Raw genomic sequence first — 14,872 nt, forward strand, 5'->3', positions numbered from 1 at the left:
TTAATCTCTAATGTGCTCAGTGTCAACATGCTATTACAAGCTATATTTCACGTATTTACCGATTCTATTAAACCAAGTAATTTCAGTTGTAGCGTTTGATGAATGACGTGTAGCGCGTTAAAAGTATTTTATAGGACAAAAACACACAAACTTGTTTGGAACGAGCGACTTTAATTCGGTTTTTATCCAACTGCAACTTTTAACTTCCCGCCAGGAACTCGGCGTCGCTTCTCTGATGACGTCATCGTAGTAAACAATGGAAAACTACTCGGCCAAGATAATATTTGACTTTTAAACAAAGTGAGGTAAATTATTTCACATATGTTACCCTACAAAGACCAAACTGCTTAAATATACGTTTGAAATTAATTCACTGTACTGTTTTTGTGCCAACTTTTTGATTGATTGATTGATTGAAGCTTTTATTAGTAGATTACACAGTACAGTACATATTCCGCTAAATGGTAACACCCCAATAAGTTTTTCAACTTGTTTAAGTCGGGGTCCACGTAAATCAATTATTTGTAATTTATTATTGTATTCGTTATATGTTTGGACTTGGTAATGTATGGCTTAGATGCAGCTGCTCGACCATGGAAACCCATTCCGCGAAGCTCTCTGCATACTGTACGTGGGCTAATTGGAAGGTCACATAAAGTTTGGAGCTCTGTAGCAAGTTTACGTGGCCTACCACTTGGTGGCTGAGTTGCTGTTGTTCCCAAACTCTTCCATTTTCTTATAATAAAGTTGACTTTGGAATATTTAGGAGCGAGGAAATTTCCCCGACTGGGTTTGTCGCACAGGTGGCATCCTATGACAATTCCACGCTGGAAATCACTGAGAGCGGCCCATTCTTTCACAAATGTTTGTAGAAACAGTCTCCATGCCTAAGTGCTTGATTTGATACACCGGGCCAAGTGGTTAGGACACCTGATTCTCATCATTTGGATGGCTGGCCTAATACTTTTGGCAATATAGTGTAGATTGGTGTTATTTGCTTATTACTCCCAAAATAAACTTTACAACTTGTTTCTACTTGAAATGTGTATCGTATATTGGTCCAAACAAAACTTTAGTTAATTTTTGTACGAGGGTCCTCAGCTTAAGATGACGTATTTGACTAAAATAAAACTCTTAATAGTTTGTCTGATATTTGCTGACTAGTCTTTTTTTTAACAAAAATAACTTTATTAGAACGCACATGCCATTTATTGGAACAATATAGAACAACAGAATGAACAGTTCCTCGAAAGAGGAAATATAAAGAAATAAAGCATTTTTTAAAAACTAATTGTTTTTTTTGGGAAAGTATTTTGGTCCAAATAGCTTGAGGATTCACACCGAAAATTTGATCATCCAAATATGACATTAATAATATTTTAAAAACAACAAAATGTGGTCATTGACTTGTATGTATCCATGAATATGAAATTCTAAGGCCTCACAGTTTAAATTTCCAAAACACAATATGGATTGTGAGATATATTATATATATATATATATATATATATATATATATATATATATATATATATATATATATATTTTATATATATATATATATATATATATATATATATATATATATATATATATATATATACAGTATATAACCATTTTATTTGCGCACAATTGACAAGTTATGCACCGAAAATCTATGTATACATTTTTTTCTCTTTTTAAAGAAAATCAGGCAGTAAGGGAGGAAGGTATGAAGGTAACGAAACAAAAATGTTTACATTTTGATTGTCATATTTAGGAGTATTAATTTAGTGTAATATCAATAGTTACAATAAGTATTCACACGTTCAACAATATTTGTTGTGGTACACATTTGTACACAATATTTGTGTATTCAGTGGATAATACACACATACAGCTTGTATAGTATATATATATATATATATATATGTATGTATATATATATATGTATATATATATGTATATATATATGTGTTTGTATATATATATGTGTGTGTGTGTGTATATATATATATATATATGTATATATATACATGTGTATATATATATATATGTGTGTGTGTATATATATATATATATATATATATATATATATATATATATATATATATATGTGTGTGTGTATATATATATATATATATATATATACATACATACATACATACATACATACATATATATATATATATATATATATATATATATATATATATATATACATACATACATACATACATACATACATACATACATACATACATACATACATATATATATATATATATACAGTGGGGCAAAAAAGTATTTAGTCAGCCACCAATTGTGCAAGTTCTCCCACTTAAAATGATGACAGAGGTCTGTAATTTTCATCATAGGTACACTTTAACTGTGAGAGACAGAATGTGAAAAAAAAATCCAGGAATTCACATTGTAGGATTTTTAAAGAATTTATTTGTAAATTATGGTGGAAAATAAGTATTTGGTCAATAACAAAAATTCTACTCAATACTTTGTAATATAACCTTTGTTGGCAATAACAGAGGTCAAACGATTACTATAGGTCTTTACCAGGTTTGCACACACAGTAGCTGGTATTTTGGCCCATTCCTCCATGCAGATCTTCTCGAGAGCAGTGATGTTTTGGGGCTGTCGCCAAGCAACACGGACTTTCAACTCCCTCCACAGATTTTCTATGGGGTTGAGGTCTGGAGACTGGCTAGGCCACTGCAGGACTTTCAAATGCTTCTTACGGAGCCACTCCTTCGTTGCCCGGGCGGTGTGTTTGGGATCATTGTCATGCTGGAAGACCCAGCCACGTTTCATCTTCAAAGCTCTCTCTGATGGAAGGAGGTTTTGGCTCAAAATTTCACGATACATGGCCCCATTCATTCTTTCCTTAACACGGATCAGTCGGCCTGTCCCCTTAGCAGAAAAACAGCCCCAAAACATGATGTTTCCACCCCCATGCTTCACAGTAGGTATGGTGTTCTTGGGATGCAACTCAGTATTCTTCTTCCTCCAAAAACGACGAGTTGAGTTTATACCAAAAAGTTCTATTTTGGTTTCATCTGACCACATGACATTCTCCCAATCCTCTGCTGTATCATCCATGTGCTCTCTGGCAAACTTCAGACGGGCCTGGACATGCACTGGCTTAAGCAGGGGGACACGTCTGACACTGCAGGATTTGATTCCCTGTCGGCGTAGTGTGTTACTGATGGTAACCTTTGTTACTTTGGTCCCAGCTCTCTGCAGGTCATTCACCAGGTCTCCCCGTGTGGTTCTGGGATTTTTGCTCACCGTTCTCATGATCATTTTGACCCCACGGGATGAGATCTTGCGTGGAGCCCCAGATCGAGGGAGATTATCAGTGGTCTTGTATGTCTTCCATTTTCTGATAATTGCTCCCACAGTTGATTTTTTTCACACCAAGCTGCTTGCCTATTGTAGATTCACTCTACACAGTCTGGTGCAGGTCTACAATTATTTTCCTGGTGTCCTTTGACGGCTCTTTGGTCTTGGCCATAGTGGAGTTTGGAGTCTGACTGTTTGAGGCTGTGGACAGGTGTCTTTTATACAGATAACCAGTTCAAACAGGTGCCATTAATACAGGTAACGAGTGGAGGACAGAAGAGCTTCTTAAAGAAGAAGTTACAGGTCTGTGAGAGCCAGAGATCTTCCTTGTTTGAAGTGACCAAATACTTATTTTCCACCATAATTTACAAATAAATTCTTTAAAATTCCTACAATGTGAATTCCTGGATTTTTTTTTCACATTCTGTCTCTCACAGTTGAAGTGTACCTATGATGAAAATTACAGACCTCTGTCATCATTTTAAGTGGGAGAACTTGCACAATCGTGGCTGACTAAATACTTTTTTGCCCCACTGTATATATATATATATATATATATATATATATATATATACATATATATATATATATACTATACAAGCTGTATGTGTGTATTATCCACTGAATACACAAATATTGTGTACAAATGTGTACCACAACAAATATTGTTGTGGTACACATTTATTTATATATATATATATATATATATATCCATCCATCCATTTCCTACCGCTTATTCCCTTTTGGGGTCGCGGAGGGCGCTGGAGCCTATCTCAGCTACAATCGGGCGGAAGGCGGTATACACCCTGGACAAGTCGCCACCTCATCGCAGGGCCAATATATATATATATATATATACAAGCTGTACACTGACTACTCTAAATGACACCCTATGGTATTCATATCACACACATGCTGACTTTTATGAGAATACATATTTCAAGTGTACTTTTATGAGAATACATATTTCAATTGTGCTTTTATGAAAATACATATTTCAAGTGTACTTTTATGAGAATACATATTTTATCTACAGTGTACTTTTATGACAATACATATTTCAAGTGTACTTTTATGACAATGCATATTTCATCAACAAGTGTACTTTTATGACAATACATAGTTCAAGTGTACTTTTATGACAATACATATTTCATTATGAGAATACATATTTCAAGTGTACTTTTATGACAATACATATTTCATCTACCAGTGTACTTTTATGAGAATACATATTTCAAGAGTACTTTTATGACAATACATATTTCATTATGAGAATACATATTTCAAGTGTACTTTTATGACAATACATATTTCATCTACCAGTGTACTTTTATGAGAATACATATTTCAAGAGTACTTTTATGAGAATACATATTTCATCTACCAGTGTACTAAAATAACACCCACAAACATTATATTTACTTTATTTTTACAAATAAAATATAGAAATATTTATACATCTATTTTTCTTAGTTCGTTTTTAATTGTATTTATTTTTGAGTCACTTACTTTTCTAATCTTCCAATCTCTGTCATCAAATTTCCAATTTGACACTCATTTCTGACTTCCAAACAACATGAAAGTGGTTTTCTCCAAGTTTATTTTTGCAAGTTATCCCTCAAAAAAACACTTCCTGTTTATAATGTACATGATTAAAAAGTAGCGGACCCAGGATTGACCCCTGTGGGACACCCCACATGTATTTTACTTAGTAACATTTCAAGTGAAAGATATCAGTCTGGTATCGAGCATCAGTATCGGCCCCTTTTGAAGAAGAAGCTAACTTCAGCCTCGTATTGAAATTTATTTTTTGAAGCAACGGCGCTCCTTGGGCGGCGTTTGAAGCGCGCGTCTACGTCGGGCTGCTGTGTGTCCTGGGCAGACGTATCCTCCTGCTCAGGGACCGAGCCAGGCGGTCCACGGCTCCGCCCATGGGGTCCCCCAGCTCCTTCCTGGACGTCAGGCCCTCGATGTTGCCGCTGTACCACAGCACCCAGCCCGCCAAGGACAGCAGCACCAGCAGAGCCCCCGAGTACACCAGGAGATCCCCGAAGTCTCGTCCGCGGATCTCCAGGGGGGCGAAGACCCCCAAGAGCAGGGAGATCACCCCGAGGAGGTCCATCAGCACCGCGAAGACCAAGGCCAGCTTGCAGTGGGACAAGCCGTCGTACTTGTGGGCCATTTCTGCACAAAGAGAAGACATGTTGCTTTTATTTCAACCATTTCTTTTCTCTCACGCCCCCCCCCTTAGGGGACAGAAGGGTTTTTCACCCCCCCCCCCCCTCCTGATGTTTTTCATCTGGATGTGTCAAGATAGTTCTTTACTGAAGATGCTATTACGCCATTCCCCCTTTCCCCCGACACCTCACGGTGCCCCCCGGGGGGCCCGTCCCACTGTTCCTTACTTTCTGTCACCGCCCCCCCCCCCCCCTCCCCAAAAGGGACTGACTTATTTTCATGGCCCCCCCCCCCCTTGAATTTATTATTAATTGTTTCATGTTTGTGTCTAGAAAGTTCTTTTCTAACACCTATTTTTTTGCAAATATTAGCTGATTTGGAATTTGACGCCTGCAGCATGTTTCAAAAAAGCTGGCACAAGTGGCAAAAAAGACTGAGAAAGTTGAGGAATGCTCATCAAAGACTTATTTGGAACATCCCACAGGTGTGCAGGCTAATTGGGAACAGGTGGGTGCCATGATTGGGTATAAAAGCAGCGTCCATGAAATGCTCAGTCATTCACAAACAAGGACGGGGCGAGGGTCACCACTATGTCAACAAATGCCTGAGAAAATTGTTTAGGAACAATATTTCTCAACCAGCTATTGCAAGGAATTTATGGATTTCCCCATCAAAAGGTTCAGAGAATCTGGAGAAATCACTGCACGTAAGCCATGATATTACGGACCTTCGATCCCTCAGGCTGTACTGCATCAAAAAGCGACATTGGTGTGTAAAGGATATCACCACATGGGCTCAGGAACACTTCAGAAAACCTCTGTCAGTAACTACAGTTGGTCGCTACATCTGTAAGTGCAAGTTAAAACTCTACTATGCAAAGCCAAAGCCATTTATCAACAACACCCAGAAACGCCGCCGGCTTCGCTGGGCCCAAGCTGATCAAAGATGGACTGATGCAAAGTGGAAAGGTGTTCTGTGGTCTGACGAGTCCACATTTCAAATTGTTTTTGGAAACTGTGGACAAAAAGGAAAAGAACCATCCGGACTTTTATCGGCGCAAAGTGTAAAAGCCAGCATGTGTGATGGTATGGGGGTGTATTAGTGCCCAAGACATGGGTAACTTACACATCTGTGAAGGCACCATTAATGCTGAAAGGTTTTGGAGCAACATATGTTGCCATCCAAGCAACGTTACCATGGACGCCCCTGCTTATTTCAGCAAGACAATGCCAAGCCACGTGTTACAACAGCATGGCTTCGTAGTAAAAGAGTGCGGGTACTAGACTGGCCTGCCTGTAGTCCAGACCTGTCTCCCATTGAAAATGTGTGGTGCAATATGAAGCCTAAATATGAGAAGGGAGACTGTTGAACAACTTAAGCTGTACATCAAGCAAGAATGGGAAAGAATTCCACTTCAAAAATGTGTCTCCTCAGTTCCCAAACCTTTACTGAGTGTTGTTAAAAGGAAAGGCCATGGAACACAGTGGTAAAAATGCCTTTTTTGCAATGTGTTGCTGCCATTAAATTCTAAGTTAATAATTATTTGCAAAAAAAGTGAAGTTTGTCAGTGTGAACATGAAATATCTTGTCTTTGCAGTCTATTCAATTGAATATAAGTTGAAAAGGATTTGTTGTATTTAAACTGAACAGTGACCAATAATTGTGTACCCCCAGTGTATTTATACACAATATATAACAAAACTAGTTTGCTTCTTAATATTACCATTTTAGTCATATATTACTCAATATTTGAAAACAATGCTTGATTTCAGCTATAGTAATCACACAGTAAAGTTAGTATGACATGTACTTATTGATATACCGGTATAACAATGGAGCGCAGGTCTTGTTGTGAATTTAGTTTTTGAGAAGCTCTGCTAAAAAAAAAAGGTGGATTTAAGACATTTTCAAAGATACTTTACACTTTAAATTTTAGTCGACTAAACTTACTGTAATTTGACTCGACTAAAATCATTTAGATGGCAAAAATATGACTAAAACTAAATCAAAACTGTCAATTTTTTTTTAATTTTTTTTTTTAATCGAACAACTTAATGAAAATCCAGCAAATCTGCTGATTCCATCATTTTCTCCAAGGGGTTGTAACTTGAAAAGTGAGCCGCAGATTGGGTGAGGTGTTCAAAGAAAAGTCATAGGTGCCACACCTGTGTCCTGCCAGCAGGAAATAACTCACCTGAAGACCCTGAACGTAGCACCAGAGTTTTGTATACAATGACATAAAATACAAAGAAAAAGCCATCATCACACTCAAAAAGGTTTACCTTTTGAAGGAGCCTGTTTTGCAGAAGTGTGGGTAAAGAGTTCAGCCGAGACCTTCTGAAATGTTCAGTAGAGTCGCCAGTAAACTGAAACCTGACACCTCACCTGCTCTACCTGTCCTGTGGTTGGACTCCACCGCGCAGGCAAAGTCGTGAAAATGTGTTTTTTTTCGCACAAAATCACTCCTACTAAAAAGCACAAATTTGTTCATTTATTTAATTTACCATTGTATTTATACAATATTAAAATGTATTTTTCAACGGATCTGACGTCGGAGTAACATAACCGGAAATGACGTCAAGGCATTTACCAAAAAAACACTAAAATATTCGTAGCTTGTCAGCTGCCATCTCACCCACATTAATAAACATTTCCCCCAAATGACATTAAAGATACATTTATTTAGTTGTGTGTTTATATTACATTTACCACTTCACCGTCATACGCCATTGTTAACGTAACCGGAAGTAGTTAGCTTGTTGGCTAGTATACCTTGAAAAAAATGCTGTTTCACAAAGAAATGACTTAAATTCTTGTCAGCGAGCACAACACCGTAAAAATTAACCAGTTCCTTCAAATGACATTATATATTGCTTTATTTGGTTGTGTGTGTTTATATTACATTTACCACTTCGCCATCATACGCCATTGTTAACATAACCGGAAGTAGTTAGTTTGTTAGCTGGCATAACGTGAAAAAAAATGTTGTTTTACAAAGAAATTACTAAAAAAATTTGTCAGTGAGCACCACACCTTAAAATTAACCAGTTCCTTCAAATGACATTAAATATTGCTTTATTCGGTTGAGTGTGTTTACATTACATTTACCACTTTATCATTCACCATTGTTAACGTAAACCGTACCGGAAGTAGTTAGCTTGTTTACTCGCACGTCTAAATAAATGTCTTTGAAAAAAATTACCAAAATGCTCATTGCTTGTGAGCTAACATTACACTTTAAAAATCATATATTATCCTAAATGTTATTTACATTTGTTTTATTTAGTTGTGTGTGTTTATATTACAAATACCACTTCGCCGTCATACGCCATTGTTAACGTAACCGGAAGTAGTCAGCTTGTTAGCCAGCATAACTTGAAAAAAAATGCTGTTTTACAAAGAAATTACAAAAAATATTGTCAGCGAGCACCACACCTTAAAAATTAACAAGTTGCTTCAAATGACATTAAATACTGCTTTATTTGGTTGAGTGTATTTACATTACATTTACCACTTTATCATTCACAATTGTTAATGTAACCTGTACCGGAAGTAGTTAGCTTATTAACTAGTGCGTCTAAATAAATGTTTTTTTCGGAGAACAAAAATTACAAAAATGCTCATAGCTGGTCAGCTAACATTACACTTTAAAAATCATCCATTATCCTTAATGATATTTAAGTTTGCTTTATTTAGTGGCGTGTTATTACATTTAGCACGTAGCCATCATACGCCATTGTTAACGTAACCGGAAGTAGTTAGCCTGTTAGCCGGCATAACTTGAAAAAAATGCTGTTTTACAAAGAAATGACTAAAATTCTTGTCAGCGAGCACCACACCTTATAAAGTAAACAATTCCTTCAAATGACATTAAATATTGCTTTATTTGATTGAGTGTATTTACATTACATTTACCACCTTATCATTCACCATTGTTAACGTAACCCGTACCGGAAGTAGTTAGCTTGTTAACTAGCGCGTCTAAATAAATGTTGTTTTCGAATTTTTTTTTTACAAAAATGCTCATAGCTTGTCAGCTGACATTACACTTTAAAAATCATCCATTATCTTTAATGATATTTAAGCTTGCTTTATTTAGTTGTGTGTATTTATACGACGTTTACCGTTTCACCATCATGCATCTTTTTTTTTAAAATAAACCTTTATTTATAATATGCATCATTTACATACATTCAAAGAAATAATAATAATCAAAACAAGTACAGAACTAGTACAAAAACAATTTGGAGCACAGCATCATAGTTTTCACAGCTTTTTGGTTGTTTGAGGTAGACCATAGGTGGGACCGATACTATTCAGTCTATACATCAATGACCTACCACATGTATGCACAGATATAGATTTACAGATGAAACAGTGGTATATACATCAGGTAAGACTTGTACTCTAGTTGCTGAGAAGTTAAATGCTAAATTAGACAAAATAGCATCTTGGCTGGCATCATCCTGTTTAACCCTAAACACTAAAAAGACTAACTCTGTCTGCTTCTCCATAAAAAAACTACCTCAAACAAACCTGAATATAAAAATTAATGAGGAGCTCATTGAACAAGTACCTGAAGTCAAATATTTGGGCATAATCATAGACTATTAGCTGAATTTTAAAAGTCACATTAAGAAAATGTGTAAAATCCTGAAGGCAAACCTAGGCTGTTTTAAGATTATTAGACACTGCTTAACTCTTAGCTGTGCTTTTACTTTTATGAATTCAATGATTCTTTCACACATTATGGCTTAACTACATGGTCCCAGGCACACCAGTCATCAATCAAGTCATTATAACTGCGCCTTAAAAGTTCTAGACAAGAAGAGTACAGGATATCATCATTGGCAAATTTTAACCAACGTTTCACCAATTTAATTTTGTTACACACAGTCAAACTGGTTTTTAAATGCTTGGATAACTCTGCTCCCCAATTGCTCTGCAAGGCAATTACAAGACTGCAAAGTGGTACTAGATCTACCACCCGAGCAACGTCAAAAGGCAACTGTTGTGTTCCATTCCGTAGAACATCTTTTGCCCAGACTGCCTTTTCAATAAAAGGACCACAACTATGGAACTCTTTACCGGACACTTTGAAAAGTATACCTGCACTTGTCACTTTCAAAAAACAAACAAAATGATGGCTAGTTGAGCAACAATCGTGTTCCCATGTTTAGTTTTTACTCATTTTTACTAATTGTTTTTATCTAGTCTGCACTTTGTCTGTGTTATTATTATTATCATTATTATCGACTCATTCTATTTTTTATTTTCCTATTTTAACCTTCGTCTTGTGTTAGGGTCGGTACCGACCCGTTTTAGTTTTTAAATGCATAAAAGAACCACATACATTTATTTTTTTGCATCAAGGCTTTTTGACTTTGTCAGGAACCTCTATTTCAACAAAATAAAACAGTTTTTGTTTTTTTCACTAAATTATAAAATGTTCTGGTTGAAATTATGACCTGGGTGTTGTTAGGGTCGGTTTCGACCCAGTTATAAAAATAAGATTATAAAGCAATAATTAGAGGCAAAACTGAACACACTCTCCCAATCATGTGAGCTTTAGGGGATTCTCATTTTACCTTGTTATCCAGTACAAAAACAAACAAAGACGGGGCATGTGAGGTCAATTCAGTATAGAGTTGGTGACTTGCAGAGTGCACATCTCCAATTTGCAGCATGCAAAAATGAAAAAAAGATTTACAGTGAGAGAAATTCTGGATAATATTTTTGGTAAAAATGAGGGAGAGGACACAGAGCAGCATAGTGATACGGATGAGCAGGTTTCTGAGGAGGAGTATCATCCAGAAGACACAGACACATCTGATGAGTCTGATGAGGAGGTCATACCAAAGACTATAAAAATGGGAGCCATTACCTCCCTGCTTGGCACTCAGCATCAAGGCTTGGAATTAAAGTAGCAATGATTGTCACACACACACTAGGTGTGGCAAAATTATTCTCTGCATTTGACCCATCACCCCTTGATCACCCCCTGGGAGGTGAGGGGAGCAGTGGGCAGCAGCGGTGGCCGCGCCCGGGAATCATTTTTGGTGATTTAACCCCCGATTCCAAGCCTTGATGCTGAGTGCCAAGCAGGGAGGTAATGGCTCCCGTTTTTATAGTCTGTGGTATGACTCGGCCGGGATTTGAACTCACACTCTAACCATTAGGCCACTGAGTAGGTCTGGGGGTTAAATTGGGGGTTAAATCACCAAAAATGATTCCCGGGCGCGGCACCGCTGCTGCCCACTGCTCCCCACTGCTCCCCTCACCTCCCAGGGGGTGAACAAGGTGATGGGTCAAATGCAGAGGACACATTTCACCACACCTAGTGTGTGTGTGACAATCATTGCTACTTTAACTTTAACTTAACTTGATTTGCTTTTGTTTGACCTTGCAAATCTATATTTTGTGTTATGACTTGTTATGCTTTTCATCATTGGCGTTGTTAGGCCTATTTTAGGGGGGCTCAAGCCCCCCTAAAATATTCTTTAGCCCCCCTAAATAATTTGTTTTTTTTTTTTGTTTTTTTTTACAAATACATGCCGACATAGTCATTATAAAGTGGCCCGAATATGAGTTTAAATAAATAATCATATAACCTGTTATTATTCACTCAGTTTCCCCTCACTTCGTAGCGTAAGGTAGAGAGCCCCTTTAGTGCGTCGGTATCCAATCCATTCCACTTGTTCATATACAAAATGCCCACATCACTCAAATTCCAGTCCGCATTTTCTCTGCGACCTTGCTTGCGGTCCTGCAGGTGTACGAAGCACATTATCTTCCTTTACAATGAGTGAAGCTGCACAAAACCTTGTGTGTGCAATTGTAAATCATTTAGTTTTTAAGTTTTGTGTTTCTTGTAGAATCTATATAAAGTAATGTACATTAGCCTATTGTTAAAATAATGAAAAAATATCATTAAATATATTTGTTTTATTGTATTGTTACATTAATAGCTGTTGTATTATTATAGGATGGCTTGTTAAACATTTCATAGGATTTTCAGAGGGAGGAAAAACCAAGACATTTAATATAAAATGTAAACTGAATAAATACATAAAAAGAAAAAGAAAAAAAATGGTTAAAAGCCATCGTCCCGGCGAGCATTTCATTTCGTCCCGTGCATTTTTTAAAAATAATAATAATAAGAATGAATAATTTCTAAGTCTTTGTTTGCCGTTTGTGAAGTTTTGTGCTTGCGCGTAACGTTCGCTCGCATCCTGTGCATCTCCTGGGGGCAAAGCCCCCCCTGTCTTTAAAAGCTAGTGACGCCCCTGCTTTTCATTATGTGTTTGTCTTAAAGTTCTGTTGCTGAAAAAAATACATTTTAGCCTTTTTCTTGAAGTAAATATATATGGGTCGAAATTGACCCGTAACACCATAGATGTTACTTTAGTTAAAATTACTAAAATGAAAAAATAAATTAAACAAATTTATTTAAGAGATGTGTTCTAATACCCCTCAGTTATAGTCAGGTAACACAACAACCTTTTATTTATTTATACAATTCTCTTGAGATTCATTTTACAGTTTTTTTTAATTGAAATCGAGGGGTATACTGACAAAAAAAAGGCCCAATGGCCCACACCAAAAATATTAAAACCAATATTTTCATGGATAAGGAAGCCTAACAAGGTAACCAAGAGATGAGAAACAAATTGGATGATAGATAATTGTTTTTAGTGTATTTTACAGCTGATTTAAGACCTGTATCTGTCCCTATTTCAAATAAACCTCTATAATATATTATAAAAAAAAGCGTTTTAAAGTAAAGTTCTAATTCTTTTTTAAAGGCACCATCATGCATCAATGATAACGTTATCATAACCGGAAGTTGTTCGCGAACACAACTGAAAAACAATCACGTTTGCCACAAAAATTACACACATCAAAAGATAACTTAAATGTATTACATCGCAGGTATTTTTATTAAATAAATAAATAAAATCACAATTTAAAAAATACAGCCGGAAGTTTGAACACCCTAACCGGAAGTGATGTCCTTCTTCGCTTACAATAACTACATGCTTATTGTTGGCCTGTTAGCAAGCGGATGAGCTCGCAAGATGGCGGCATGACTGAGTAATAACGTCGTATTACATGCTTATTATCTGGTTATTATTGGCGGAAAAAGGTACGTACCGTCCCGAAATGTGCACTTTTGTGACCCCAAAGATAATGATACACTAAAATGACATCAAAAGATGTGGTTTTATTTTGACACCTTAGTCTAATGCCAGACGTTATCTTCTAATTCCCTCACATGTTATGTCATAACTATTTATTATTGTTGTGTCTCCACCCGATAGGGACAAGCGGTAGGAAATGGATAGTGTTTACTCTTCATTTTAAAACAGACGCGTTAATCAATGTGTGCTAGTTAAAGCGTTGAGCTGTCGGACTTTCCATTAGGTACACCTCTCCAATGAAGTCCAAATAGAACATGAATCTTTTTAAAGATGACGTAGGAAGGTTTTTATTGCTACGATAAATGTATCCTCGTAAATTTCACTATTTTATTGGGGTTTTAATATACTGTACTGCAAGGGTTGCCAACTCCCTGAAAAAAGGACACATTTTTTGACCTAATTTATTGTAATATAATTGTTCAATAATATTTGTTTGTGCAACATCATTCAATTAACAGAATCAAATAATAATTGTTTCCCTAAATTAAAATATTTCCTGGTTGACTATAAAAATAAACATAACATAAGTCTGTCCTGCTTAATTGAAAACAATAAATGGAATGTGTAGCTTTATGATAGACATGTCTCCTGTCGTCTCATCATTGTATTTTGACATAAATAGACGTGAGATAATTCTGTTTTATTAATATGACTGGCAACATGTCAATCGTTGATGTCAATTGTTCTTTATTCTGCGCTTATTGTTTGTATGTTATATTGTGATGTTTGTCATTAAATACATTCATCATATCAGAATGTAAAATACTAAGATTGGAAGAACATATTATTTGACCCTTTTTAATGAGTTACTCTATTAGCAGCTAACTGTTAGACTCTGTAGTGTCACTACCATAAAGTGTAGTGTCACTATCATTAAGTGTAGTGTCACTATCATTAAGTGTAGTGCAACTAGGATAACGTGTAGTGTCACTATCATAAGGTGTAGTGTCACTAACAAGGTGTAGTGTCACTACCATAAAGTGTAGTGTCACTATCATTAAGTGTAGTGTCACTATCATTAAGTGTAGTGCAACTAGGATAACGTGTAGTGTCACTATCATAAGGTGTAGTGTCACTAACAAGGTGTAGTGTCACTACCATAAAGTGTAGTGTCACTATCATTAAGTGTAGTGCAAATATGATAAAAGTGTAGT

The 14,872-nt window shown here is 36.2% G+C and overlaps 2 protein-coding genes across 4 annotated transcripts in view; one reads left to right on the forward strand and one right to left on the reverse strand.

The window, feature by feature from the left end:
- ccdc106a (coiled-coil domain containing 106a) overlaps nt 1–14,872 on the forward strand; it is a 35,116-nt gene that overhangs the window by 899 nt on the left and 19,345 nt on the right. Inside the window, exon 1 of one of the 3 annotated variants that reach the window (XM_061957453.2) lies at nt 13,556–13,663. The exons of the other annotated variants lie outside the window; for them this stretch is intronic. The gene's annotated coding sequence lies outside the window, so the exon portion shown is untranslated. Of the gene's footprint in view, nt 1–13,555; nt 13,664–14,872 lie in introns of those variants that run through there. 3 annotated transcript variants of the gene reach the window in all.
- On the reverse strand, nt 4,922–7,984 carry LOC133593413 (transmembrane protein 238-like). Its single transcript, XM_061946026.2, has 2 exons — nt 7,800–7,984; nt 4,922–5,523 (listed from the first exon to the last, which is right to left on the reverse strand). The coding sequence occupies exon 2, from the start codon at nt 5,519–5,521 to the stop codon at nt 5,192–5,194; it is 330 nt and encodes a 109-aa protein (XP_061802010.1). The 5' UTR covers nt 5,522–5,523; nt 7,800–7,984; the 3' UTR covers nt 4,922–5,191.

The sequence above is a fragment of the Nerophis lumbriciformis genome, linkage group LG04 (genome assembly GCF_033978685.3).
Source record: "Nerophis lumbriciformis linkage group LG04, RoL_Nlum_v2.1, whole genome shotgun sequence".
NCBI lineage: Eukaryota > Metazoa > Chordata > Actinopteri > Syngnathiformes > Syngnathidae > Nerophis > Nerophis lumbriciformis.